This window comes from Rhipicephalus microplus, chromosome X, assembly GCF_043290135.1.
Source record: "Rhipicephalus microplus isolate Deutch F79 chromosome X, USDA_Rmic, whole genome shotgun sequence".
Lineage (NCBI taxonomy): Eukaryota > Metazoa > Arthropoda > Arachnida > Ixodida > Ixodidae > Rhipicephalus > Rhipicephalus microplus.
This window is the reverse complement of record NC_134710.1, coordinates 213827302-213854072: the sequence shown is the minus strand read 5'-3', so window position 1 is coordinate 213854072 and position 26771 is coordinate 213827302. Positions and strand designations below refer to the sequence as shown.

General features: G+C 41.8%; 1 protein-coding gene across 3 annotated transcripts in view; it reads left to right on the top strand.

The window, feature by feature from the left end:
- The window catches only part of Top3alpha (topoisomerase 3-alpha), a 119234-nt gene that overhangs the window by 8945 nt on the left and 83518 nt on the right, over nt 1-26771 (top strand). For 2 of the 3 annotated variants that reach the window (XM_075878574.1, XM_037436007.2), the window contains exons 2-9: nt 608-795; nt 895-1038; nt 2704-2874; nt 6819-6925; nt 7017-7091; nt 7581-7761; nt 12004-12110; nt 26561-26671. In XM_075878574.1, coding sequence (XP_075734689.1) covers nt 608-795; nt 895-1038; nt 2704-2874; nt 6819-6925; nt 7017-7091; nt 7581-7761; nt 12004-12110; nt 26561-26671 — 1084 coding nt within the window. Of the gene's footprint in view, nt 1-317; nt 514-607; nt 796-894; nt 1039-2703; nt 2875-6818; nt 6926-7016; nt 7092-7580; nt 7762-12003; nt 12111-26560; nt 26672-26771 lie in introns of those variants that run through there. The other variant, XM_075878575.1, reaches the window with a different exon arrangement.

The following is a 26771-nucleotide window of genomic DNA, read 5'->3' as shown; positions in this document are numbered from 1 at the left end:
AAAAAAGATTTTTTTTTTTCAAAATAGGAATGTGAACGGGTGCTGTTGAGTTCATCTATACATTTTATTATGTTTCAGTGAAAAGAGAAACAGCATCTTTTGATGCACTTGTGCAATGACATGCTTTTGTAGGTTTTAATTAAAACTAACAGAACATTCAACAAAAGATGAATGCTAAATATTGGATTGTTATAATTTTGATATTAACACTTTGATGTCAATTAAAACTAATAAAACATTTAACAAAAGTGAATGCTAATTGTTGGATTGTTGCAATTTTGATATTAAAATGTCAAGTCATAGAAAAAAATGAAGCCAGTCTTTCTAAGAGCTTTTAACTGTTAGTCTGTTAGTCATCAAGTCTGTGATGTTGTTTTACACAGAAATATCAGGATATTTTCATTTCTGTTGCTGTACTTTGATGACTTGGAACTGTGTAGGCTTAAATAAAGTAAAAGAGCACAACTGTCGTCTGGCAATAAATATTTGTGATGTCCTAGGAAGATCTGAAAGGTTGTTTGCAGTTTCGCCCCATTGTGTTCTGAGAATATTGCTTTGAAATGGTCATTAGAATTCTTGCATTTCATTAGTTCTTTTATCATTTCAGGTATTCTTGTGATCCATCAGAACTCTTCAATGCTCCAGTTGCAGAGATATGCTCTGACCAGAAATATGAACTTATAAAGCAGACACTGGAGAGGGAAGTAAGGTATTGTGACACACTTATCATATGGACTGATTGTGACCGAGAAGGCGAGAACATTGGTTTTGAAATCATTGGCGTCTGCCTGAAAGGTTAGCACTTTCATTTTGTACTTTAAGACACCAATAACAATTTGCACCCTCTCAAAGCACTTTCTAAAAAGCCCATCTTCATTTCTTGTTTTATTGCAGTGAAGCCATATCTGAGAGTGTACAGAGCTCGGTTCTCTGAAATCACGCCTGCTGCAGTGACACGAGCAGTTGCCAATTTGACTAACCCTGATCCAAGGCTCAGTGCGGCTGTTTATGTGCGAAGAGAGCTTGATCTCAGGATAGGTATGGCAAACTTGTGTGCCTCGAATTATGAAGACAGATATTGCTGGTCCCTTCTGTCCCTTATGCTGTTGATGTTGTCTAATGTTTTTTAATCCAGCATTGTATAATGCTTATAAAATTGAAGGAGGATACTGACTTCTATTATTCACTGCATTGCAATCATGTCAAGAAGGCCTAGTGTCTATGCACTCGAGAGGTAGCATAAAGGTGTGCACGGGCTTCGGGTAGCCCGAGCCTGTCCCGGCCCTCAGGCTGGATTAGGGCGGGCAGACATCTTTTCATCTTGGGCCTGGCGGCTCGAGCTATATTGTTTTTCTTTTTGTCGAACGGACCGTGCCAGACACAAATCCTAAATCAAGTCACAAATATAGGTGTGCTGGAATTGTTTGCCACCGCATAGCTCCTTCTCCATGACCTCCCCACTCCCCCGTCTGTTTCTCAGTTCTTAACTTGCGACATAATTACAAGGAGAGAGGATGAAGTGACGCAACACAAGCTTTGTGATTACACACAAAATAATTCCTTCTCATACACCTGAGGCTCTAAACTTCTGAAAGAACAAATGGCTTAAACATTCTAAGCATGCTATGCTTAAGAAAAATATATTGGCAATTCCAGCTACTGGTGTGAGCAGCGAACAGACCTTCAGTTGGGCAGGATATGTGATACAGGAGCACCTCACTTAACTGGAGCTTGATTCATTAGACAGCTTCTTTTCAACTGACAATTTGTAATCATTGCATATAGTGACTTTTATGCGTCGTTTGCTTATATTTTGCTTTAATATGCTGAATAAGATGCCCCATTATTCGAAAATATATTGTCTCTGCAGCAGACATGTCGGGCTGGGCTGAGCCTAGGCTTTTTTTTTGTACTATCGTGAGCAATATGAGCTCGAACACGCAAGCGTGGCAAGTAGCTTCAAAACCTAGATAACGCGATACATGGATGGTGCTGCCGAAACAGTAGGGGGAGAGAAGGGCGCTCTTCCGCTCACGGTTGGCACTCCCGCATGATTGTTGCTGTGAAACGGCAGCTGATCGCATGCCATTGGCCGCTAGCAATAATAACACTAAAAGAAAATGCACCAAAAACAAAAGTGAAATATGCGCATCAAAATGTTCAGCGAACACCACCTAGATGCAATAAAAGCATGGCCTGTGCATCACGGCAGGCTATATGTCACAGCCCATACCTTTGTAGCTGCATACCCTGAATAAGTGTGGCTGTACGTGCTGATGTCAGGTCATGTCACCGCCAGCAGCCAAAGACATGCTATAAGCTGCATTTCGCAGCAACAATATCGAGGCGGGAGTGTCAACAGTCAGGGGAAGTGCGCCGCCCTTTTCACTTTGTTTCTGAAAGCGGCTGCTACAAATCAGTCAATGTAGGGTTTGAGGCTATTCGCCACGCGCTCGCGTGTTTGAGCTCATATTGCTCACGATAGTACATTGGTCCAAGCTGGGCGGGCTCGCAGCCCTCTAGCGTCGGGCTTGAGCTCTAAAATTCAACCCGTGCAAAACAGTCTAGGCAGCACAGGTTCTTTTTGTTATTGCAACCTCTGTCTACTTACCTACTGTTGTGATTGCATCTGTTTTAATAGAAGTGAATGCAATTGCATAGTTCTGATGGCACAACTGTTTCACAATTTCGTGGCTACATCAGGTGCTGCATTCACTCGGCTGCAAACTCTTCGCTTGAAGCGTGAGTTTCCTCAAGAGTTGGGTGACCGCCTTGTTAGCTATGGTAGCTGCCAATTTCCTACACTTGGATTCGTGGTTGAGAGATATCGAGCCATCCTCAACTTTGTCCCAGAGCCTTTCTGGAAAATTGAAAGTGAGTAATTTGCTTTTCACAATTCTTGTTGGAAAACCTGAAATTGTTGTAGTGATAGCATAGTATTTAGATGTGTGACTGTTTATTATTATTATTATTATTATTATTATTATTATTATTATTATTATTATTATTATTACTGTTGTTGTTGTTGTCGTCGCCATTGTTGTCGTCATCTTCACCACGACCACCCATTTATGTCACCGAAAATATCCACAAAAATTTGCAGTTTATACATGCAGATTATTTAGGTGTACTGAAAGATTAATATACAATTTTAGTATGAACCCATTGTATGAACTATTTATTTAGTATGAACCAGACCATAAGACTGTACTGGTTCCTAAACACTCTTGGTATCCCCCAAAATCAAATGGCTGATTAGTATGCAGCAGTGGCAAAAATACTAATACTTTGATGGTTAATATGCCTGTTTGAAATTGTATTCAAGCTGTTTATGAACACCAACGTTCTAGTGGTGATTTGAATATAATGAAAAGAGAATAACAAACTTCAAATCATTAAACCTGTCCTTGGTGAATGGAAAACGTGTTGCGAAATAAATGTGCTGTTCAGTGAAGTAATTTAGTGTTGATGTTACATAGGGCTTAAACATCACACATGAGTACCGATTGAAAGAGCAGGAACAACTGCCACGCAATAAATGCCTTGAACCACCAATACTAATACACATCTTAATTTTGTGTCTCAGTATCCAAATCGAAAGAAAACCACTCTAGCATATTGTATTAGTGGCACATGCTACTTCACTCAATGTTAATTTTAGATGAACCTCTGGTATCTTGCACGTGAAATCAGCTTTTAGATGAAACTAATTTTTCAGTTCAAGTTTAGAATACTGCATTGCATTACTGCCATTAAATTGGACTGTTTTGATAAACAGTACTATAAGAATGTTTGATGTGTATCTTTATATTTATGCATCCACTAATGGTACCTATTTTTGAAATAAAAAACAGTTAGTTCAATTACTTATGTTATTGGTGTGGACAAGGGCCTTCAACACACCATTCTCTCCATTGTGATTAGACCCACTTGTCTGTTTTGCTTAAAGATATTGTTGCAATCTGGCTATAATAGATTGAGGCAGCAATCTAGACTTACACTTGTGTTTTTTGTCATGATTTAATTTGTTATTTAAGTATACCAATGCTCAGGAGCTTTTGTAGTGCTCATTAAACTCATAAGTATTTTCATTGAGCTTAGCCCATCAGTGTGATACTGGTAAACTGTGCTCTGGGCGAACTGCCTTTTCCTAATTTGTTTCTCTCAACTTCTGTCTTAATTGAGTCTTGTCCATAGCAATATTTCCATGTTCAGTGTGAATTGGATATGCAATTATTTATTTCTACTACCTGGACAACTGACTACATGCACAATGTCAGCTTGAAAGACACATTATGGTGATTTGTATGTTTCGCTATATACTGGATAGCAGTACTTTTTTTTAGGTCTGAAAGGCTACTTTATTTGGTCTTTTTGTTAGTCCACACATAGATGAAAGCACTTTATTGGTGCTGGAAGATTGCTTTTTTAAAATTACACTTTTGGGGGATCTTTAGGAGAATGTTCAAAATGATGATGCCCAACACTGACACCTTGGACTTCAGTCATGCAGGGTCTCATGCAAGCTCTGTGTGCTGCTTCTGTGGTTCAAGAAGGTTCACACTTAGCTCGTTGTCTTGGCAGTAGAAGAACAGGTGGACTTTTCCTGAGATTCTAAACTTTCCTTTTCAGAACAGTTAATTTCGGAGCACTGTCAAATAAAAAAATTATTTTTGTGGTGGCCCTGTTTATGTCAATGACAAGTACCGGTATAAAGTTTTTTTTGTATAGATAACACAGATTTTTAACAAAAATTTTCAGACAGTTCGGCACTTTTTTAAGATACAAATGCTACATAAAGCTGGACCTATTTTGCAGTTTTAAGGTTACCTTTAAGATACTCGGAAAGCTTGGTGATAAACTTTTTATGGTGAACTTTAGGGCAGCCTTTTATGTAAATACTCATTAGCATGTCAGAAAAGAGATGGGTTGAAAAAAGCATTCAACCAAAGAAAGAGCATATGCCAACTAGCCAAGTTACCAGTATCACTAAGTTCAGAGCATTTGTGGGATTGTTGCAGGGCATTGCAATCTATTTTGCCATATTTTTTTAGGAATACAAAAATTGTGTACAAGTTGAGATTCTCATTTATTTTTGAGGTACTAATTAAGGCAACATAGGAACTGAATGCACCTACAGCACAGGAAAGGTGGCTGCTCCGTTATGCTAGGCAGGAATGCCCTGTAACGAAGAAGGGATGAAATTTTAATGAAATTGATCGCAGCGCATTCTGTTCATGGAAAACAGCGAGTCACATGAATTACACAAGTAGACTGCTTATTTTTTTGCACAATGTATGTTGCTTTTCCGTTCCTTTTTTAAACTATAAATAGGCTCAGAACACTTTTTCACATGTTTGCAAGGTAAAGCACAAGAACGATTGCCTCTGAGTTTTGCTTTGTACAGTGAAATAAAGGATGAAAATTGTGTTTTTTTTTGTGCAGAATGCAAAAGAGGCAAATAAACACCAAGCATTAACGTAATACAGTCCACTAGTGCAAGTAAAGTAGTGTGCTTTTTTCCATAAAAGGGTACTGTCAGCGCTTGTCTTCATTAAAATTTCTGCACGTAACATCAAGGGGCCTTTCCGTTTGCCGTAACACAGTGGCCCTTTTTTTGCACTTCAGGTCCGCTTAGTTTCTTTAAATTTGATGATGAATTTTGAACTTATGTGGGATTTTCGCGATGTCTAAAAATTGCTATGCCATGTATTGTATTATCCTTCAGCTTCTCTGTATAAACAACTACCCAGAATATGACTGAGAAGTTCATTAACAAGTGTAATAATTGGCCTTTTACTGTAAGTTCAGGCCTTGCAATATATTTCTGCCTTTACGTAGAGTTTGTCTGCCAAGACAAGTGCCTTGTTGCCATAGCATTTTTATGAAAAAATCTTTCGTCTAAAAAATACTTTTGTGTTGCTTAGTGAAATGGCCAAATGTGGTTTGAAAGTATAAAGTATGAAGTACATGCCACGGTGGTCTAGATTAGATTAGATTTGTGGGGTTTAACGTCCCGAAACCACCATATGATTATGAGAGACGCTGTAGTGGAGGGCTCCGAAAATTTTGACCGCCTGGGGTTCTTTAACGTGCACCCAAATCTGAGTACACGGGCCTACAACATTTCCGCCTCTATCGGAAATGCAGCCGCCGCCACCGGGATTTGAACCCGCGACCTGCGGGTCAGCAGCCGAGCACCTTAGCCACTAGACCACCGCGGCGGGGCACTGTGGTCTAGTGGCCAAAGCACTTGGCTGCTGACCCACAAGTCGCAAGATAGAATCCTTGCTGCGGCGGCCGCTTTTTCGTTGGAGGTGAAAAGGCTTGAGGCCCATGTGTTAAAGAACCCTGGTGGTCGAAATTTTCGGAGCCCTCCATTCTGGCGTCTCTCATAATCATACGGTGGTTTTGAATCATTGAACTTTAACAAGTATTATTATTATTATTAATATTAGATTATAAAGTATAGAGTAAATTAGTTGAAAATAATTTAAAATTGCTTAGGAAATGAGAAAGTTTGTAGGCTTGATATCAAAGAAAGATGTAAAATGAAGTAATTTTCGGCATGGCAGCCAGTCATCTTTGTACGGTAGATATTATGGGCAATAAACTGAAGTGCTGAAAAGTTCCCCCTGCCTGGTAGTAGAAAACCACTGAAGACATGATAGGGTCAAATGCATGTGTTTGATATGTATGGCACATTTACCGTTTTTGTCCAGATTATGTAGTAAAAGTATTTGCTTGTAGAAAGGCAGATTTTGTACCAGAACACTTGATGCAAAGAATATTTTGTTCATCCGGTTTTTGTCATTTAGTGAACCATTCGAAGGATGGCATAAATGCAGAATTTTCATGGAAGCGGCACCGGCTGTTTGACTACAACGTCTGTTTCTTGATGTACGAGAAGTGCCTGCATGGCTATGTAAGTCCTTATTGCTGTGCTTGCATGTGATTGTAATTAAACTAATAAAATCACAGAAAAAGATAAATGTTGTTTGCATTTTATTTTGTAGCCTCCTCAAGCAAAGGTGGTTGAAGTGAAAAGCAAACCTAAGTCAAAATGGCGGCCACAACCTATGGACACTGTGGTAAGTCACGAACCGATTTCACATTGTCCCTTTACATATTGCCTGCAGCTTTATTCCTTGTAAAAGTTCTAAAATCTCATTCAGTAGTTTTCATGGTTGCTCATTCTTATTAATTAAAATGTTGTCGAAAAGAAAATCCTCAATTTTTTTCACTCGTATTTTATCACGAGAAATTCTGCCTTTGTGGCAATATTGCACTTTGTTTAACCTTAAATTTCATTTTTCTTGTTTAACATTCATAATATTTATTTACTTATTTATTCAAAATGCCTTTCAGGCCCATTAAAGGGCATTGAGTAAGGGAGACATCAGAAGTACTACTTGCTTTTAAAGCATAAATTTTACTGAGATGCCTGTGTTCCTGAAAAGCAGCATAGAAGCAAAATATCCTGTATCAAATTGGCAGATACGTCCCGTTATTTCTACTGACTGCATTGTCTCCATTGAGAGCTATGCGTTGTGTGTGTTTGTTATGGAAAATATTCACAGGAGCTAGAGAAGCTGGCATCAAGGAAGCTTCGTATGTCGGCCAAGGACACGATGCAAGTGGCTGAAAAGCTATATACTGATGGCTTTATCAGCTACCCACGTACTGAAACCACCAAGTTCCCACCCGACCTCAACCTGAGGCCTCTTGTGGAAGCCCAAGCACAGGACCCGCGTTGGGGAGGTGAATTACCATTAATGCTTTGACACCATTATGATTGTTTTCTGCACAGTTGCATAGACATTATTAGTATGCTCTGTTGGCAAAATTAATGGCAAGAAGGAATGCTAGACTTTGTGGAAGGAGGATGGAGCTGAGGCTACTTAAGATTTGTATCCTTTACCACGCAGAAAGCATGATGCACCAGAGTTTGGTTTATGTAGCCATAAAAATATAAGAAGCAGCCAGGATAGGAGCAATTGATATTTTTAGTAGCAATACTAAGCGTTAAAATAAAAAACCACCATTATAACCAACGAAGAGTGGGGAGGGACAGGGGCTAATCCCCTCTTCCCCCACCTCGCCCCGTAAAACTGCCGGACTTTAAAGTCTATTCATTCATTGGTTAATGTTCGTGTAAAACAACAAATGTCTGTGATGAAACTGCATGAATAAATTCATTTGAGCATTGGTAAGCAAGAAATGAGAAATGAAATTTATATTGGGAAGCAAAGCAATACTGTATTCATGGCCTCCGAGATGATGGGCGCATGGTGGGTTTCTCTTCCGCCACCTCATCGCATGGAGAGAGCATGTTTCTAGAAGTGGGTGTGGCCCGCTCTTTTGTCTACATTGCGACGCTCCTTCATGTGGTCGAAAAGGCTGCAGCGCTGTTGGCGAAGCTAACATGTGTCGAGAAAAAAATGGATTTGCGCATTTATATAACTTTGCACTCATTTGGGAATGTTGGGCCAAGGTGTACGAGAGGCAAAGTCGATGCTTGGGCGTATATATTCTCAAATGTGCTTTTTTTTTTGCTGTAGATTTGCGCTGCCCATATTAGAGTACTTATAATTCGATGCCTCTGCTAGAGATCCGCATGTGCTGGAAACTTACTGTACTTTGAAATTCGCAGGCTGTATAGTATGGAGGGCACTGGCAAAGAGAAAAAATGACAGCCCGATCAACAAGTGAAGTCAGAAAAGTGCCCCGTTCTACGCTCACGATTTACACTCGATTAGAAGGGTTGCTTTTTTTTTCCTTTCATGGAACTAGCGTTACTTTTCATTATAATGCTGTTTAAAGAATCCTCCCGTCAAGCCGCAGAAGCAGGATACAGGGAGCATGGTGCAGGCAGTCGCCATGCATCTAGAGTACGACTAGACTGAGCATCGCTGGTTCTGCGATGACCACGGGCTGGTTACAGGCACGTTTTGGTCACCTATGGTCGCCTATTCCCGCTGTGAATTTTACGGTGTTCTGTGGATACGTTGGGCAATCTAAAAACGAACATCCAAAATGTTTTGCTTGTTCAAGAAGTACGCTACACGCGTTCAGAGTTTGATGTACCTACTGCAGTGTTGCATGGTAGTGACGATTTGCGCGTTTTCTTTCTTTAGTAGGCTACCTCGGTGAATACTTAGTTTCCATTAAAAAGAAGCCGTTATGTTGCATGTGCGACAATTTGATTTGGATGCAGTCGAGAGTACACTAAATGAACACAGCACTGATATTGCCATTGTGCTTCCAAAACATAATCAGATGGCGAAAAAGGAGATGATGTCATACACAGGCAGTTTCACTGTGAAAGACATGGGGAGTAAATGTAGGTTGGCTACTTGGAGCCTTGTACATTATTCCGGCAAAATTACTTCTCTTGTACCTTATTTCACTGGCATGACCAGGGCACTCAATTATCTAGAGAATAACTGGGCTTCGTTTGACCATCTCATAAATATTCGTAAGCTATATAATAGCAAAATTATGATTCAGGTTAGGGGAGCAATATGATTCAAAGATGATAATTAGACCAGTTTTCCCCCGTACAAGTCTCTAGAAAAGAAAAATGCTAGAATGCCTCTTTCTCAAACCGGGTATTCAGCACCGAGACGAAATGGACTGTAATGAAAAAAAAGCTATACACTGCCACAGACAACTTGATACCTCTTTACAATTAACAATCAGGAAAATGTAGCAGTTGTCATTATTTTCTTTATAAATTGGACCAAAATAAATGTAGTAACAGAAAAAAAAACTTTTCCCCAGTTCAGCCAGAAGATTCTCTCATGAATCACTTTATGAAGAGGGAAGATGACAAGGGTCGTTATCCTAAATAACCTGTTACTTGACCCACCCATTGTATTAAAAAAAGTTTATATTGTTACTTTAAATAATGTATAGATATGTTAAACCTGATCTGAATAATGTCATGTGTATGAGAGGGGACCTAAAGGTACCTAGAATTGAGCTTTTGCACAGTGTACTTGTATTATGAGGTTGTGCTGCTAGGGCGCTGTGGTAGGATCGTTCCTGAGTCAGTACATCAAGTCGCATCAGTCGACAATGACACATTTTTCATTTATTTGGCATTTCTCTCTCAGTGACTACAGTGCACTTGGGACATGAAGGAATGACATGTGCCCACAAACAAAGTGTGACTGTAAATTTTTGTATTTTACTCAGCAAAAACATGGCAGAAACGGTTGTAATAGTGCTAACAGTTTATAAATAACATACTCTCATTAAAATGCAAGTTTATAAATGGTTTGCTTATTTGAAAAGGAGAAAAGTGATAAGGACCAGCCTTGTTGAAGTAGTCCTTCAAATGCACAAACCGAGGATAACTTAGCCAAAACTCGTGAGCCCATCAGTGTAATCAACAGAGAACAAGTGACCACTTCAAAAACTTCTCTCAGTTTTTTTTGGAACTTCTTTATACGCATGTTGCTAGGAAATAAGGGAATGTCGCAAGTGGTTGCCAAGCAAAGAGCAAAGGAAGTGTTGCCTAAAAGCCTGTCATGCAGTGGAGGATGCAGTCACAGATAACCTGGATCTTTTTATTAAACAAAATCATCGTAGGCAACGATTTGTGGTGTTATGGGTACAGCCACGTTCTTGTCGAGTAAAAATTAAAACTGTCACACACACAGCTTGCTCGTGCAAATCGCCATTTCTTGTCACAAGTGCATTGCAAGCATAGAGAGAAAAATGCCAGAGAAACCAAAGTTGTTGCTGCCACTTGACATGACATAAGGCCATTTCACATGACACAAAAAGTAGCGATTTTCAGTCTGCGAATTTGCTCACAGTGAAAAAAAAAAGGCTAGTTCGCTCCTGCCACAGCGGTCCGTGGCGAGCTTCCAACATGTTAGAAATTTTTGCTCTGATCGCAGCGGCGGGAATGATTTCTGTTCAGGATCCGTCGAAATGGATCTGGCCAAGCTGTCAAAATCGCATCGACGTGTTTGTTTTGGTAATTGCCGCTGTTGTGCATTTTAAAATGTAGTTAGATTGGAAAATGTTCCTAAATCATGAAACACAAGGGTTCTTCGTAACCGTTAATGGAAACTTAAATTAATCATAATGCACGGATTGTTACATTGTATTTGACAAATTCTACAGTGTCTGCCACAAGGAACGGTGGCAAGAAACGTTGCTCGCCGCTCCAGTTGCAGAGCCAAAATTGCAGATTGTTCGCGGTCCATGTGAAATGAAACCACAATTAGCGGCAGTTGCGAACAGAGCGATTGAAGCGAACGGAACGATTTTTTTCGCTGCAATCGCGGCATGTGAAACAGCCTGAAGCTTACCCATTCAAGAGAGGTACCCCACAGTGTCCTAGAGGTGCAACCTCATAGCACAAGTATACAATGATCAGGAGCACAATTCTAGTTACATTTAGGTCACATCTCATATCATATACAATGAGGCACCTGAGTTTAATGCCTCATTATCTGCTTGTGTGGCACATACAGTCTGCAAAGGTTATAATCTGCAAAAGTAATATTTGTTTTCAGCAAGTATTCTCTCTTACTAAATCTAGCTCATCACAAATAGAAGTTACGCACGAAATTAGGTGCAGTTTTGGACTTGGGCATGTGAGTGCGATGTGAGGAACATTAATTAGTGTGCTCTTATTCCAGAACTTTTTAATTGATAATGGCTAATTTTAGCGATAATGGTGAATTTGAGGATGTACAAATCAACTCGCACTACCTTTACAGATTTTATCTACCCCGGTGGTCTAGTGGATATGGTGCTTGACTGCTGAGGCAAAGGTCACGATATTGAATCCTAGCCATGGTGGCCACATTTTTGATGGAGGCGAAAATTCTTGAGGCCCGTTTACTTAGATTTAGGAGCACATTCAAGAACCCGGAAGGTCGAATTCCTCGGAGCACTCCACCACTAATCTCTCTCATAATCGTATGGTAGATTTAGGATGTTAAACCCCCATAATTGTTAATTGTAATTGTATCTTTACAGATTTTGCACGTCGCCTTTTGCAAAATGGTTTGACTCCACGGCAGGGCAATAAAACAGACCAGGCTCATCCACCTATTCATCCAGTCAAAAGTGCTCCTGGTTTGGAGGTAAGTAGACGCATTCAGTTTCAATGTTATAGTTAAAAAGAATAGACATCCCTTTTTTTTTTTTGCACTAAAGGCTGAATAGCCTCTTTGCAGCACTGTAACTGCCTTTGGTGCTTAACTGCCTTTTACTACGGCATCTCCCATAATCATATCTTCATTTTGGGACGTAAAATCCCAGATAATATTTATCTGGGGTTTTTTTGGAGCCACAAGCATGTCATAGATGTTGAGTTAGGGGAGAGTGTACAGATGAAAAAAAGTGCACTTTGTCACCTCAGAGCATCTCTAGTGACATAGTTTAATTACTCAATAAAAGACATGCCTTTGGTTGCAAAGTTATCTGCCTCTTGTTAGGGGCATAGCCAGAAAGTGTGGGAGGGGGGAGGGGGGGGCTATTGTGCTTATCTCTTACACCCTTGAAATTCTGTCTTGCATTCATTGGTGTAGCAACTAAGGACAACCAGCTGTGCCCATGACCATCTTTTCTTGTTTTAAAAAAAGGTGTTTTCTTGTTTGAAAAGGCACACATGGGATGTTTCAGAGCATTTGAATGTTGTGTGAGCTTTATCAACATAGTCTCCTTAACAGCCATGCTACTTAGCAATGATGCACCACAGCTGGACTGGAAAGACTTTTAAGCGTTCCGTCTTATGGTGGTATGTTTCCATGGTTAGCGCAACTATTCACCGTGAGGGGCACTCAGGAGTGGAAGTGCTGTGCCAATCTGATCTGCTGCGCCTGAACAACAATTCGCACGTCCGAGGCCAAGTTTAGCCTAGTCTTATCATCGACTGAGCAACACGCGTTGGATACACAAAAGACGCAGCCGCATCCATATCCCGTGTAGTGAACTAAACACCGTGCATGAATATTTTGCATTTGGGTGCAGAGCTCGTTATGTTACTTATTTGTTAGCAGCGAAGCTGTCAGTCAAACTATAAAAACGGCAGTGGTAGCAATAAACTCGCTGCACCATTGCCAAGCATCCGCCGAGCACAGCACGCGCTCTTCGATGAAAACTGTTGAACTATAAAAACTGAGAAAAAAAAAAGATCAGCTTTTTCGCTTCAAATTGCGATGAATGCAGTAGCAAAAAATTTTAATGTTGCAATGGTAATGCCGCACGCGCTTCATTCTTTCTGTTTTTTTTTTTTACTGCACCAATATGTGTACGCGTTACACTGCCTTGCTCAAATCATGCTCAAATGACTGGGAACGATCTAGATAATCTCAGAACATTCCGATGAATTTACACGAACAATGGGTAAAGAAGAGTTTGTTCTAGAAATTATGTGGTTGCTAGCGATAACACTGGAATCTTTGATGGCATGCTGACAAGTTTCACGGCTTAGTAGATAATCGACGACCGACGCTGTATGTTCGCTGCTATGACGTTTCATTTTCCGCAGGAACAGGTTCACCCAAAAAAAAGTTCAGTCATGAAAGCGGTGACTGCTGCCTTCGTCGATGTCATGATCCCGTGACAATACGAAGTAAGGCTGACAGATAACTCGTTTGGATCTCATATCGTGTAATAATACAAAAGGCTGGTCTAAGAAAAAAAATTTTTACCTTCTCTCCGAAAAGAACTCTCATGGGATGCGAAGCAGCAGTGTTGCGCACGAGTGGTGTCACGGGTTGAATGGCGCTAACGCGGGTGCTGCAGTTAGTGCTGGAAGATTCGTTTGAAGAAATGGCTGGCATAGGCCTTGTATGTGACGTGTACAGACATGTTTCAACGCGTACGTTAGGCAGGTGTCAGGTTTATTGCGCGCGTGGACTGACGGAGCAGTGGTCGCTGCAGGTGTTGCAGGTGAACGGACGAGGCAGCAGCTGCGGGCACTGCGGCGAGCGCGTAGCAGGTGAGGGAGAGGGTGACGTTAGTGCGCACTGCAAGGGGAGCGTGACGTCAACACGGAGCAGCAGGGTGACATACTTGGCACTGTGCCAACACCTGCGGCACACGGCGCCTTGTGCGGAGGGACAGCCTTACACAGGCTAGTCAAAAAGCTGCTTCGCATCTAAAAGTATGGTCGCTCCAAAGAAAAATGCTCTTTTCGCGCAATCTCTTTACGCTGAGAGTGCACCAAGTAAAAGGGTGTACGAGTTGTACACTGATGCTTGCCGAGATAGTGAGCGTGACTGCGCCTTTACAATCAAAGTTTATAGCTGCTGCTTAGGCAACCTCCCACCCCATCCCACCCTATCCCATACCGTGTTTTTTATGCTCGATTAAAACGGGCAGTGTCTTTCCTTTCAGCTTGAGCATTGAACGTCAGCTCTACATGCGGTGAGATGCTATCGTGTGCACACTCTGAGTGACGGAGATAGTCCGCCTCTGCTTGAGCAGCGCTCGTCGCCCCCGCTCTCGCTTTTACCCGCGGGTGGAAGATACGGTGTGCAAAGGATGTTACCGACTTGTATATATGCGGAGCATGGCGATGCCAGCAAAAACTCGTCAATTGTCCATAGAATTCCTATCGTAATAAAAAAACTTTCCGCACCATCACCTAGTAATGGCGCGGCGAGCGCATCTAACTTTCCTCGTGGTTCTATTGCCGACTCTGGCGCTTCAATGACTGGATAATAAGTTTTTAACATTCATTATTTTATTTTTTTATTTTATTCATACTGTCAGCACATCAGCCAAGACAGGAGTTGGGGTTACATAACTCTCATGTACAAATGTAGTACATGCTAAAAGAATTTTAACACGGAACACTCAAGAATTGCACAACATATCAGAATAATAAAACACGAAATCATATTAGAAGACATTCTGTACAGGTAGCTCACCGGTATAACAGGTTCAAATACATCCCGTATACATCACCAAAGAAATAATACCTTGAACATGTTCAAGCAACGGGTAACGAACAACAAGACAATTGAAGGGTGAACAAATGCTACAGCAATACAAATCAATCACAAACATTCTGACAAAGCCTTTGCAAAACTTCAAAGGTCGGAACATTCGACTATGTTTTGAAGTAACCGATTCCAATCATCACTGCTCCGAACTAAAAGAGAATGCTTGAATAAATCTGTTCTGTGGTTTATTGGTGTAATATGTTTCGAATGTTTTGTTCTGGATGTGGTAGTTTTCTTTAGTGCAATGTGTTCACCTAGGTTAACCCTGAAATCTCTGTTCAGTACGTGAAAAAAGAATATCAGTCGATTAAGTTGCATTTTTCGTTTCACCGTCATTATTCCATTTTTTTCTCTAAGCTCGCTGATTGACTGAGTTCTTGAATGCGAGTTTGAAATGAATCGTAAGGCGTTATTTTGTATACGCTCACATTTTTCACTGTATTTGTTTTAGTGTAAGGTTCCCATATATGACTTGCGTAGGTCATTTTATATGCTATTGCTTTAGCCTCTGGAGTAGCATTGTGCAGTTTCCGTTGTAACAACCAAAGTTTGCACATGTCTCTACTGTATTACAAACATCGTCAACATGTACTGAACAGTTCAGTTCATGTCGTGTGCAAGGTGAATACCTATGTACAGTCGAATCTCATTGATTCGAACACGCTTAATTTGAGCTTCTGTTTAATTCGAACTCACGATGAGGTCCCGTAAAAGCTATGTGTATTCCAATGGTATTCCTATGTGTATTCCAACGCACAAGCACTTGCGACGGTTAATACGAACATACCGTGCTCCGAAAATGCTCTCAGCACCCCGCCGAATCTTGCGGCGGCACCTCCGACACCTCAACGCTGCGCGCGAAGGAAAGAAAAAGGAAAGAAAAGGCTGCGGTGGAATGTTTGTGCTCTCTGAAATGCCGATCTGCGACGCACCTGTGCCACGCTTCTTCCTTTTCCGCCCCTGCCATGTAAAGACCCTTCTCCTTCCAACACCGTGTGCAAAGAGGCGGAGGAAAAAAAAAAGAAAGCTGTCGTGGAGTGGGACTCTCTCTCGCGCGCCGGTGCCACGCTTCCCCCTTTGCCGTCCCTGCCACGTAACCCTTCCCTTTTCAACGGTGCGTGCGACGACAGCAAAAAAAAAAAAAAAAAAAAAAAAAAAAAAAAAAAAGGAATGATCTGCTTTTTTTCACATGTAGATGCTCCTCCTTTCTCGTCACGTGCTGGTCACGCTGCGGCTTTGGCGCAGAGGGTAGGAGCGGAGATGCAGTCGATGTTGTGTTGTCATCGTCTTTAGAGTGTGTCGGTGCTGGACATTGTCGTGTGCAAGTTCTCTTGCTAGGAGAATGCTGAAGCTGAAGCAGACATGCTTTGCAAACTACGTGCGAAATTGATTGACTCGCTGCAAAACAAACGTGTGCAGACGTGCATCACCGATTACTTCAAATAATGACATATGTCCTGTGATTTGTGAATAAATGTAAGTCTTCTGAAACTTCCTCCTCGTGCGTTAGCTCAATGCACATGCACCACTGCATGGGAAGCCCTCTGTTTACTTCGCTTTCATTAATTCGAACTTCTTTTAATTTGAACAAATTCTCGGGCCCCTTCGAGTTCGGATTATCGAGATTCCACTGTATTTACCATCTTTTGCTTCAGTTAAAAGTGCACCTGTAATGCGGTAAGGGAAAGATATGGGGTCTTTTTTACGTGTCATGTGCATGAAAAAGGGTTTTGGATGCATTCAGTCCCATCTCCCATTCATTGCACCAAACACTAATTTTTTGTAAGTGGTTATTAAGTACCAGTTGGTCGTTATAAAAGCAAATCTTTGCATACACGATTGTATCATCTGCATAATGTTTTATAGCTACTTGCTGTGCAAAACCTTCACCCATATCACTAATGTAGATAAAAAAAAGTAAAGGGCCTAAAGCGGACCTTTTTGGCACACCTGATCAGACCGGTTATTGGCACTGTGAACATTATTTATTTAAACAAATTGTTCTCTGTTTGACAAATACACCTCTGTCCATTTTAGTAGCTGACAGTCACCAAGAAAACAAGACAATTTCATAAGCAACTTCCTATGTGATATTTTGTCAAATGCTTTTCGAAAATCGATAAATATGGTGTCCATTTGAACCTTTTCATCAATACACTGACTAATTTTATGCGTAACCTCAGTAAAAATCGTTATGATAGCGTATCCTCGCCGAAACCCGTGCTGAATTTTTACCTAATATGCCATTTTCCTCCGAAAACTTTATCAGGTGAGTAGTCAAAACGTGCTCCAGAGTTTTACAACAAATACTTGTCAAGGAGATTGGCCGGTAGTTTGCGATGTTATTTTTCGAACCTTGTTTGTGAATTGGTATTACCTTGGCACACCTCCAATCCAATCGGCATATTGTCTTAAGAAGGCGTTAGGAATTTGATCAGGTCCTGGGCATTTTTTCACATCTATTTTAAGGAGCAGATCCAGAATGCTTTCTTGTGTTATAGTTAGCTCAGCTAGACGTTGTTCACAAGAAAATCGCTTTTGTGAGGTTGAGCAATCGTCCCAAATGAAAACTCATTCAAAATATTCATTAACGTGGCAAGCCATCTCATAATTATCCATGATAGTTGCATTGGTGTTCTCTAAAAATTGAATGCCAGGTTTCGGTCCTGAAAGGTACCTCTAAAATTTTCCTGGTGATGTTTTAATGAAATTGCTGAGTGTTTCATTCATGCACCTCTGTTTTGCCTGAAAAACTTTTATTCTGAGTTCACTAGAAAGAGAATTGACATAATGGCGTGTGTTTAGAGACAAAGCCCATGGTCATGTCAAGAGTCATTTTTTATGAATTATTTTTAGGGTTATCCTAGGGTTTTGTTAATGAACTTTCTTTGTGCGCTTCGGAAGAAACAGTTCTATTGATTTCAAAACAACGCCTTTAAATATATTCTATGAATTATTTGCTGTTGTAGTATTCAGTGAGATATATTTCTAGTGCACATGATACTAATTTAGTATCAGGTGCACTAGAAAAATCGAGAACTGAAGGGGTTTTATTCTGTTTTGCCTTGCCCGAGAGGTACAAGTGGTAGCTACATGTGTGATCACCATTTTGTGGTCACATATGCCTTCCAATACTTCGCACCGATAATTAGATTGCATGATAGGCCTGCTTAAAAAGACCAAATCAAGCAATAATTCTCCCAATTCGTGGGTTCACGTAGGTGTAGTGACAATCCGTGTTAGATCAAGTGAGAAAGCCAGATCCAGAAAGACTTGGGACACATCTTGTTCATTTTGACCTTCCCTATAATTGACCCAATCAATGTGTAGTAAATTAAAGTCTCTCACCATTATAATCTTGCATATGGAATGGTTAAACATGTCCATTAAAAAATTGCTAACTAAGTAGTACAGTAAAAGCTCATTAATTCGAATTCCACGGGAACGCTGAGCAATTTCGAATTAAACAAAATTCGAAATAATGAAAGTGAGCAAAAATGGGTGGATTTCGGGGGTGGGGGCGCGAAAAATATTTATTGGCCAAAAAAGTCGGTGATGACCATCTGCTTCTTTTCTCTGAATGCCACAGCTGTGGCTCCCTGTTCCAGCGCGTGGATGCGGCGCACAGAATCCTCTTCACCCTTTTCAAAGCTGAAGAAGAGACGCGCCACATTATGTGCCTCCATCACCGCAGAAGCTGACGGGCGCACAGGCGCTTCGTCATTTTCGTCTTCCTCACCTTCTAACTCTTCAGCATCAGGTTGCGCACCGGCTACTTGAGCGATAATGTCCTCATCACTCAGGGCAACACACACCGATGCACCGATGTCAACTTCAACATAATCAGCAAAACGTACGCCCCGAAGAGTGTCGCGCAATGCCACTGGCATGAGCTCCTCAGCCCCATCCACGTCGACGTCACAACTATCCTGCGCACTTCCAGCTGCAAATCCACTGTGGCGGAAACAGTTTGCGATTGTGGTCGCGGTCACCTGTTCCCATGCGCGCACCAACATGTGCATGGCAGTGAGCAGCGTAATGCCGAAGTCCTTCCTGTCGCCCGCTCACAAAATCATTCGTGAACGAACAACGTGCTCGAGGAACAAAGTGACGCTGCCTGGAGCGGCCTAGCACTGCTAGGACTACTCCGCCGACTCCTCAGCGTCCCGTGGGTCCCGCGTACAAGTGGCGCCAGGCGCTGAGATAGCGGGAGGGCTACGAAAAAAAAAAAATTGCTCCCTGGATTTTGGAGGCCATACTTTGCTCGCCCTTTGCTCGGAGACCACTTGAAGCTCAAAAAAACTGGTCGTGCCACCTATCGTTCGACCGTAAAAGCTACCACTAGTGTTTGACGATGATGACGCTCGGTGGCGCGCGCTTCGAATTATCCGTAGAGGCAGCAATTTCTGTTCGAATTAACAAATCGTTTTACACATGGTCTCCTATGCACTGCGGACCGGACTGCGGAGACCATTTCAAATTATCCAAAATTTCGAATTAATGAGGTGTGAATTAACGAGCTTTCACTGTATCATAAATTCTTCAGAAGTACCTGGTGGGTGATACACAGTGATAATCACAAAGGACAGCCCATTCATTTCTGTAGTGCAGGCAAAACATTCCATTTTCCAACGGGCTAAATATTTTAGTACAATGAATTGAAGTTGTATAGACAATAGCGACACCTCCTCCCTTGTATCCACGGTCTTTGCGACAAGCTAAATAATTTGGAGGCAAGAACTCGGTATTCTCAACTGATTCCTTTAACCATCACTACTACAACATCCGGTTCATGTTCGAAAAGCAAAGCCTTATTGGGTTGAAAATGATGATAACTGTTATCATCTCATTTATATCATCTCTAGTATTGAGTTTCTGTGATTTCAGCTGTGATGTTGTAAAGTCAAGTAAAATATATATGTATGTATATATATATATATATATATATATATATATATATATATATATATATATATATATATATATATATATATATATATATATATATATATACATACACATATATATGGTCACGCCACGCACGGCCGTGAGAGCTGTTCTCCTCACACAGCCAGTGGAGAGGATTGAGGAAGCGCTCAGCAAGTCACATGACCCAGAAGCAGTGCTGCGGTGCCAAGCAATTTCCCTTTCACTTAAGAACACACGATGGGGAAGCTTTAGAAGACAGATTTATTAACAAACCAGAGGATATCCGTCATTAATTGAAGTAATCGATGATGCACGTCTGCAGACGTTTGCCTTGCAGCGAGTCAATCAATTTCGCACACCGTTTGCAAAGCATAGTAACGCGTAGCTAAGTCCAGCACCAACATTCTCTACCAACACTCTCTAAAGGCGACAGCAACGACTGCGTCTCCGCTGCTACCCTCTGCACCAAGAAAAGAGGAGTGTCTCCATGTGAAGAGAAGCAGATCGGCATTAGAAAGAGAGCGAGCTTTTCGTGGCAGCTTTCTTTTTTTTTTCCCTCTCTTGAAAGGAGAAGTGTCTCCTTGAAAGGAGAAGGCCTTGAAAGGAGAAGTGTCTCTACATGCAGAGACAGAAAAGGGAGAAGCGTGGCAGAGGCGCGTTGCAGATCCGCATTTGAGAGAGAGCAAACAGTCCTCCACAGTCTTTTCTTTCCTTTTCTTCTTTTCTTTCTTCACGCACAGCGTTGAGAGGTGCCGCCGCGGGATTGGGCATGGTGCTAAGAGCATTTTCGGAGCACGGTATATTCGAATTAACCTTCGCAAGTGCATGGGCATTATAATTAGAGGGCATTTTCGCCCGTTGGAATACACATAGCTTTGACGGCAGCACAGCATGAGTTCGAATTGACTGGAAGTTCAAATTAAGCATGTTTGAATTAATCAAATTCGACTGTGTTAATTTCCCGTTGCACGCGTGGTCGCGTAGTGGTACTTCGGACTGTGAGGCGGTTTCCTTCTTTGCATGCTTATAGGTGTGCGCCCATCTGAGCATACATCGCCACAAATTGTTTTAATGGATATAACGAAATGATGGATATAACGAAATAATGGTGGCTCCCCTTCAACTTTGTTATAATGAGGTTTGAGTTAGCGCTGTTGTTTAATCGAATCTCGCAAAAAAAACCTTTGTAGACATGCTGTAGGAGGTCATGGATACTGAATTCAATATAAATTCGTGAATTCATAACCTCGTCAGTGTCCCTTCAAAGCAGGGTTACAGCAAAGAGTTACTCAATCTATTTGGTCTAATCAGGCTTTGTTACGTTTATTGCAGTCTAGCATTGTGGCCCCATCGGTCAGGTCCCTTTTTTTTCTGTTCTTTTTTTCCTCCCATTTGAGCTGCTATTGCTACAATGTACATGTATACCTACATATCTAAGACACCACTTCTATCATCACTTTTCTCATCATCTTGCTCATCTTGGTCTCTGATGACATTACTTCAATTCATTTTGAATCCCAGCATCTTGATAGCTGGGCGCCTTCTGCAAGTCTTGCAAGGTTAATGTCGTGTTATTCTATTATGGTCTGCCTTCTAGTTTCGGGAATTTTATTGCAGCAGATGCATATTTCGTGAATATTTTCTCCAATATGTTTTTGTGTTCAATTAGCTAACTCATGCCGAAAATGGCACTTTGCTGCCTTTGTGTCATCATAAAAATTTTTCTCTTGGATTTTTTTTTTCTGCATTTGAAGTCCTAATGGTGTTCTTCATTTCCATTCCTTTCAACTAATTTACTGTCTCTATTACTTTCGTTTGAATACTCATAATTCCTTCCATTTTCTGCTCAAACATTAGAGGCATGTACACTTTAGTCACACAGATGTATTCATGGCACAGTGAGTGACACTGACCTCTTGATAAAATGTACAAAACGTACAAGTAACTGTCCTATTTGCGTGTGGTGATCTGTTGATACGAAGGTCGATGGTGTTATTCTGATGGCGGTGGTTGCATTTTGACTGATTGATTGATTGATTGATTGATATGTGGGGTTTAACGTCCCAAAACCACTATATGATTATGAGAGACGCCGTAGTGGAGGGCTCCGGAAATTTAGACCACCTGGGGTTCTTTAACGTGCACCCAAATCTGAGCACACGGGCCTACAACATTTCCGCCTCCATCGGAAATGCAGCCGCCGCAGCCGGGATTTGAACCCGCGCCCTGCGGGTCAGCAGCCGAGTACCTTAGCCACTAGACTGCATTTTGACTGAGGCACAACACTAGAGGCCCATGCATTGTGCAATATCAGTGCACGTCAAAGAACATGAGATGTTTGAAGTTTCTAGAGCCTTCCACTAGGGTCTCCCTCATCATATCTTCGTTTTGGGATATGAAATCCCAGATATGGTTTATGGCTTGCTTGTGATGGAAACTATTGGAGCCAAAATAATGTCATAGATGCCAAGTTCGGGGATGCAGTAAAATCTCGTAAATTCGACCCGCGTTAATTTGGAATTTCGGTTAATTTGGTCACGGCGTCTGGTCCTGTCCAAAATGTACATTGTTCTGTGACTGAAAACTTTCATTAATTTGGTTGCGCTTCGGTTAACTTGAATGCCCGACCGCAGTCTAGTCACGACGGGGAAGCAGCAGTAGATTCTGCCAGCCATATCGACGGCGCACCTAAACAACTTTGGGATCGGATTACGGCCTCTTAAATTCAAAACTTCGTCCATAGGTTGTACATCTCGAAGGCCCCCTCCTCCCCCCCCCCCCTAAGAAAAAAAAAAAACACACATGGTGGTTTAAACAACCAAAATGAAAGGCAGTGCATCCCTACTGTCATCAGCAACGGGCAACCTACGGATTTGCTTTTCCTTTTTTCTTGCGCGTCGAACACGTTTGCGTGACGGTTGAGTTGGACTGCTCACCTCTAGTGTGCTTTAAGTTATTTATCTGTATGTGATCAGTGCCATCTGCAGTCTTACTGTTTGTTGTTTTTTGAAAAGTTTGCCAGTTTTTATTTTGTTTTTATCAATGTTTTTTTTGTGTGTGTTTGTGTTGTCTATTTCGTGGGCGCGCGTGACCACTGCTCGAGCGACGCCGGGATGGCTCCCTCTCCGTCTCCTGTGGTCCCAACCGCCCCAACTCCCGCAGCGAAGAGCGCGAAGTACGAAGCAAAGGATTTGGCTGTGAAGGTTAAAATATAGAAGGCGCTGCAGGCAGGAGCATCTTGAAAAAAAGTGATGGAAAGGTTCAATATGAAGAAAAGCACGCTGAGCACTTAAGTGAAGAACGAAGAGCAGATTATGCAAGCTCCGGTTTTCAAAGCTGAGCTCTTGGCTATTATTTCGGTGCTCCGAAAACTGCCTTCAAACGAAGACAGCGCAAAGATCATTACCGATTCTCTTTTGGTGTGCTGCTGTCACAACTTCAGAACAATCAAGAGCCCTAGTGACATTGCACTCATTAGTTCCACCCCAACTAAAGCTCCTGAAGGTAGTATGGGTCCCAGGTCACTATGGCATACAGTTGAATGAAGTGGCCCATTCATTAGCTCGAACTTCGCTTGATGGTCCTCTGATCTCAGTACTACCAGAAATAGAACACATAGTGTCGATAAGATATAGAACATTGGCTATTTCTATGGAAATGATGGAAAATATTACCAAATGGACGGATGAATAGCACCTAAGATATCCTTAGAAACCTCAGTGGAGTCAATCTAGAAAGTTAGAAGTTATTTTAATCAAATTTAGATGTTGTGTCCCTCCATTAAACTTTTATTTACACAGAGCTGGTCTGGCAATATCTTCCCTGTGCCCATTCTGCAAATAAACAGAAACAATGGAGCATTACTTTATATCATGTAGAAACTATTAATTAATTAGGAAAAGACATCTAGTTGTTCCGGCAGCATATCCAAAGCTAGAAGAAGCGCATTTGCACTGGATTGCCATTTTGCGCGATGCGCATTTGCCCTTGAGCGGCCCCCTTATCTGCACACAAGCAGAGAGTTTCGTGGTGACTATGAACATTGACTCCTTCAATGCGTCCGAAGGCTGGTTTGACCGCTTCAAGGAGCGACACAGGCTCGTGTTTCGCAAAGTGTGTGGTGAAACAGGTGCAGTTGACTAAAGTGTTGTGCAGGACTGGGACTCTGGACTATCTGCATGCCTTACTACGTACAAGCCGTGCAACATTTTCGACGCTGATGAGCAAGCGCTGTTCTATAAGGCTCTGCCTGACAAGACAGTCGCGTATAAGGGGGACCCGTGCGTTGATGGAAAATGAAGTGAAGAGCGCGTGACAGTTCTTCTGGCTGCTAACATGACCGGCACAGAGCGGCTGCCGCTGCTGGTGTTCGGGAAGGCTTTGATGCCAAGATGCCAAGAATATTAAGCAGCTGCCTGTCGACTACCGGTTCAACAGAAAGGCTTGGATGACTACCGAACTCTTTTAAGCCTGGCTGCATCGGCTCGACCGCCAAGTGAAGGCTCGAAAGATGTTGTTCGCGCTAGACAACTGTAGTGCGCACACGAAGGTGTCCAGGCTTGAGAACATTGAACTGCTATTCCTGCCTTCGTACACAATGGCTTCCCTGCAGCCGATGGACCAGGGAATAGTACAGTTCGTGAAAAACCGCTATTGATGGCTGGTTTTCGAGCGGATGTTGCTCTGCATGGAGTCAGGCAAGCAGTACGAAGTAAGCCTGCTAAGCGCAATCCACATGCTGACACACGTGTGGAACAACACATCGCCTGCAGTAGTCACAAACTGCTTTAGGCATAGTGGCTTCGTGCACGACGCTGCTGATCTGGGGGTGGTGGCCGATAAAAAAACTGGTGAAGAGCAACACGACTGCTATGTGAGCGTCATGGCAGCTGATGTGCCCCTGGGTGATTACTTCGCAATTGACAGCGATGTTGCCGTGGCCGGCATGGTTACCGACAGCGATATTGTCGCCGAAGTCTTGGACAGCAAAGGGGATGTAAGTGATGCTGACGAGCGTCCACGCCGCACTATGACGGAGGCTGCGCATGCGTTGGCCGTATTGGAGGACATATGCATGCTTTCCTCGGATAGTGTGCACGAACTAAGCCACCTACAGGAACTTCGCAAAATTGTGACTTCGTTGCACATTGCGCCCGTGAAGCAAATCACGATCACAGACTTCTTTAAGAAATAAAAGTCTGACGGTGTAGGAGACATTTATCAAGTGTTTTGTTCGTACTCATGATAATTCGTACCCTCTCTTAATTCGGACATTCTCTCCGGTCCCGTGAGGTCCGAATTAACGGGGTTTCACTGTAGTGCACAGATGAAGTAAAAAAATAATAATTTAGCCTGTATGCCTTTTGTCCTAAGAATGACTATTGAAAGAAAAAAAATTTTAACTGCAAAGTTGTCCTTAGTAGAGGCTTTGATGTCCACGGACCATCATAGATTGGAAACTGGGTAGGTGCGACTACTCACGACTTCCACCACTCGCCACTGTGCTCACTACTACTCCCACCACTCCTCCGACTTCATTCATCTATCCACTTCAATACTTGTTTGCTCGACTAGTTGGTTCATACTTGAAAACTTGACTTGCTGCGCAAGTTGAAGGAAACGAGAATGGAGACAAGAAAAAGCGCAGACAATCAACTGTTTATTGCCGTTTCATGAAAACAATATATAGACAAGCTAAACTGCGTGAGCAGGTTGCGCACAAAACTGGTTTCTATTGCAGAGGTGCCGCAAACAGAGCCGTGACAAAACACTTGAAATGTAGCACGCAACAATCTAAACTTCGTAATATAAACTTCGTCATCACAGCGTGTACGCTTCTATATTATCTATCAACTTTTCCTTTTTATCTTTTTATTGCACCGATCCTCTTCAATGATGTGAACACATAAAAATGTACTATAAAATACTGAAAAAAACAGTGCAAAAAGCGAGAGACTAGATGAAGTACACATAAGTCTAGTCTCTTGTTTTTCGAGCTGTTTATTTTTTCACTATGTCGTACCAACACGCCCAAGCAACCACTTTAGCTGTACTATAAAAACTTTTTTAAAAACTTTTAAAAAGCATATGGCACCAACTAAAATAATAAAACAATTTTCAAATCACCCTAAGCCAGCAACAAATGATAGTAGTCTGCGCTCTTTCCTGTCTCCCTTCTCGTTTTCCTTCCGCCTGAGCAGCAAGTAGAGTTTTCAGTTTTCATCTACTCCACTTCATTCAACTTCAGTTAATTTAAATCCCACTTCATTCAACCAACTAAAATAATCTGTAAAGTGAATGCTTCTTTGTAAGCCAACAGCTTTGCTGTTTCATCAGTTCCTACTATGCGCAGCTGGTTGAATTTTTTTTCTCTGCAGGGGAATGATATTGATAGTGTGTTTGGTTAAAATAATGTAACCATTCTAGTCCAGGGCCATTGTTTTTTGGGCTTTGTTGGTAATCCAAGCAGCACTCGACCCACATCGACATTGGAATCAGTCGTTTATAAATTATAGATGATAAAAATGAAATTCAAGTGGAAGGAATCCTTGCCAGCACTGGTATTGCTGTTTACACTTTACTGGTGTTCATTTGTCCTGATGTGCCACTGAAAGACCTTTATTTTTGATACTTTCAACTTCATTCTATAGGGCAATGCTAGAAGAGTGTATGAGCTTGTGGTGCGCCATTTCCTTGCCTGCCTTTCCAAGGATGCTGAAGGAAAGGAGACTACTGTAGAAGTAGATCTTAATGGCGAACGTGTAAGTATCTCCTAAGTACACTTGTTTTATGAAAAACTTCACTCTAGAATAACGTACTGAACTGAGAGCACTTCGTGCGGGGCTTCTCGTACATGCCCAA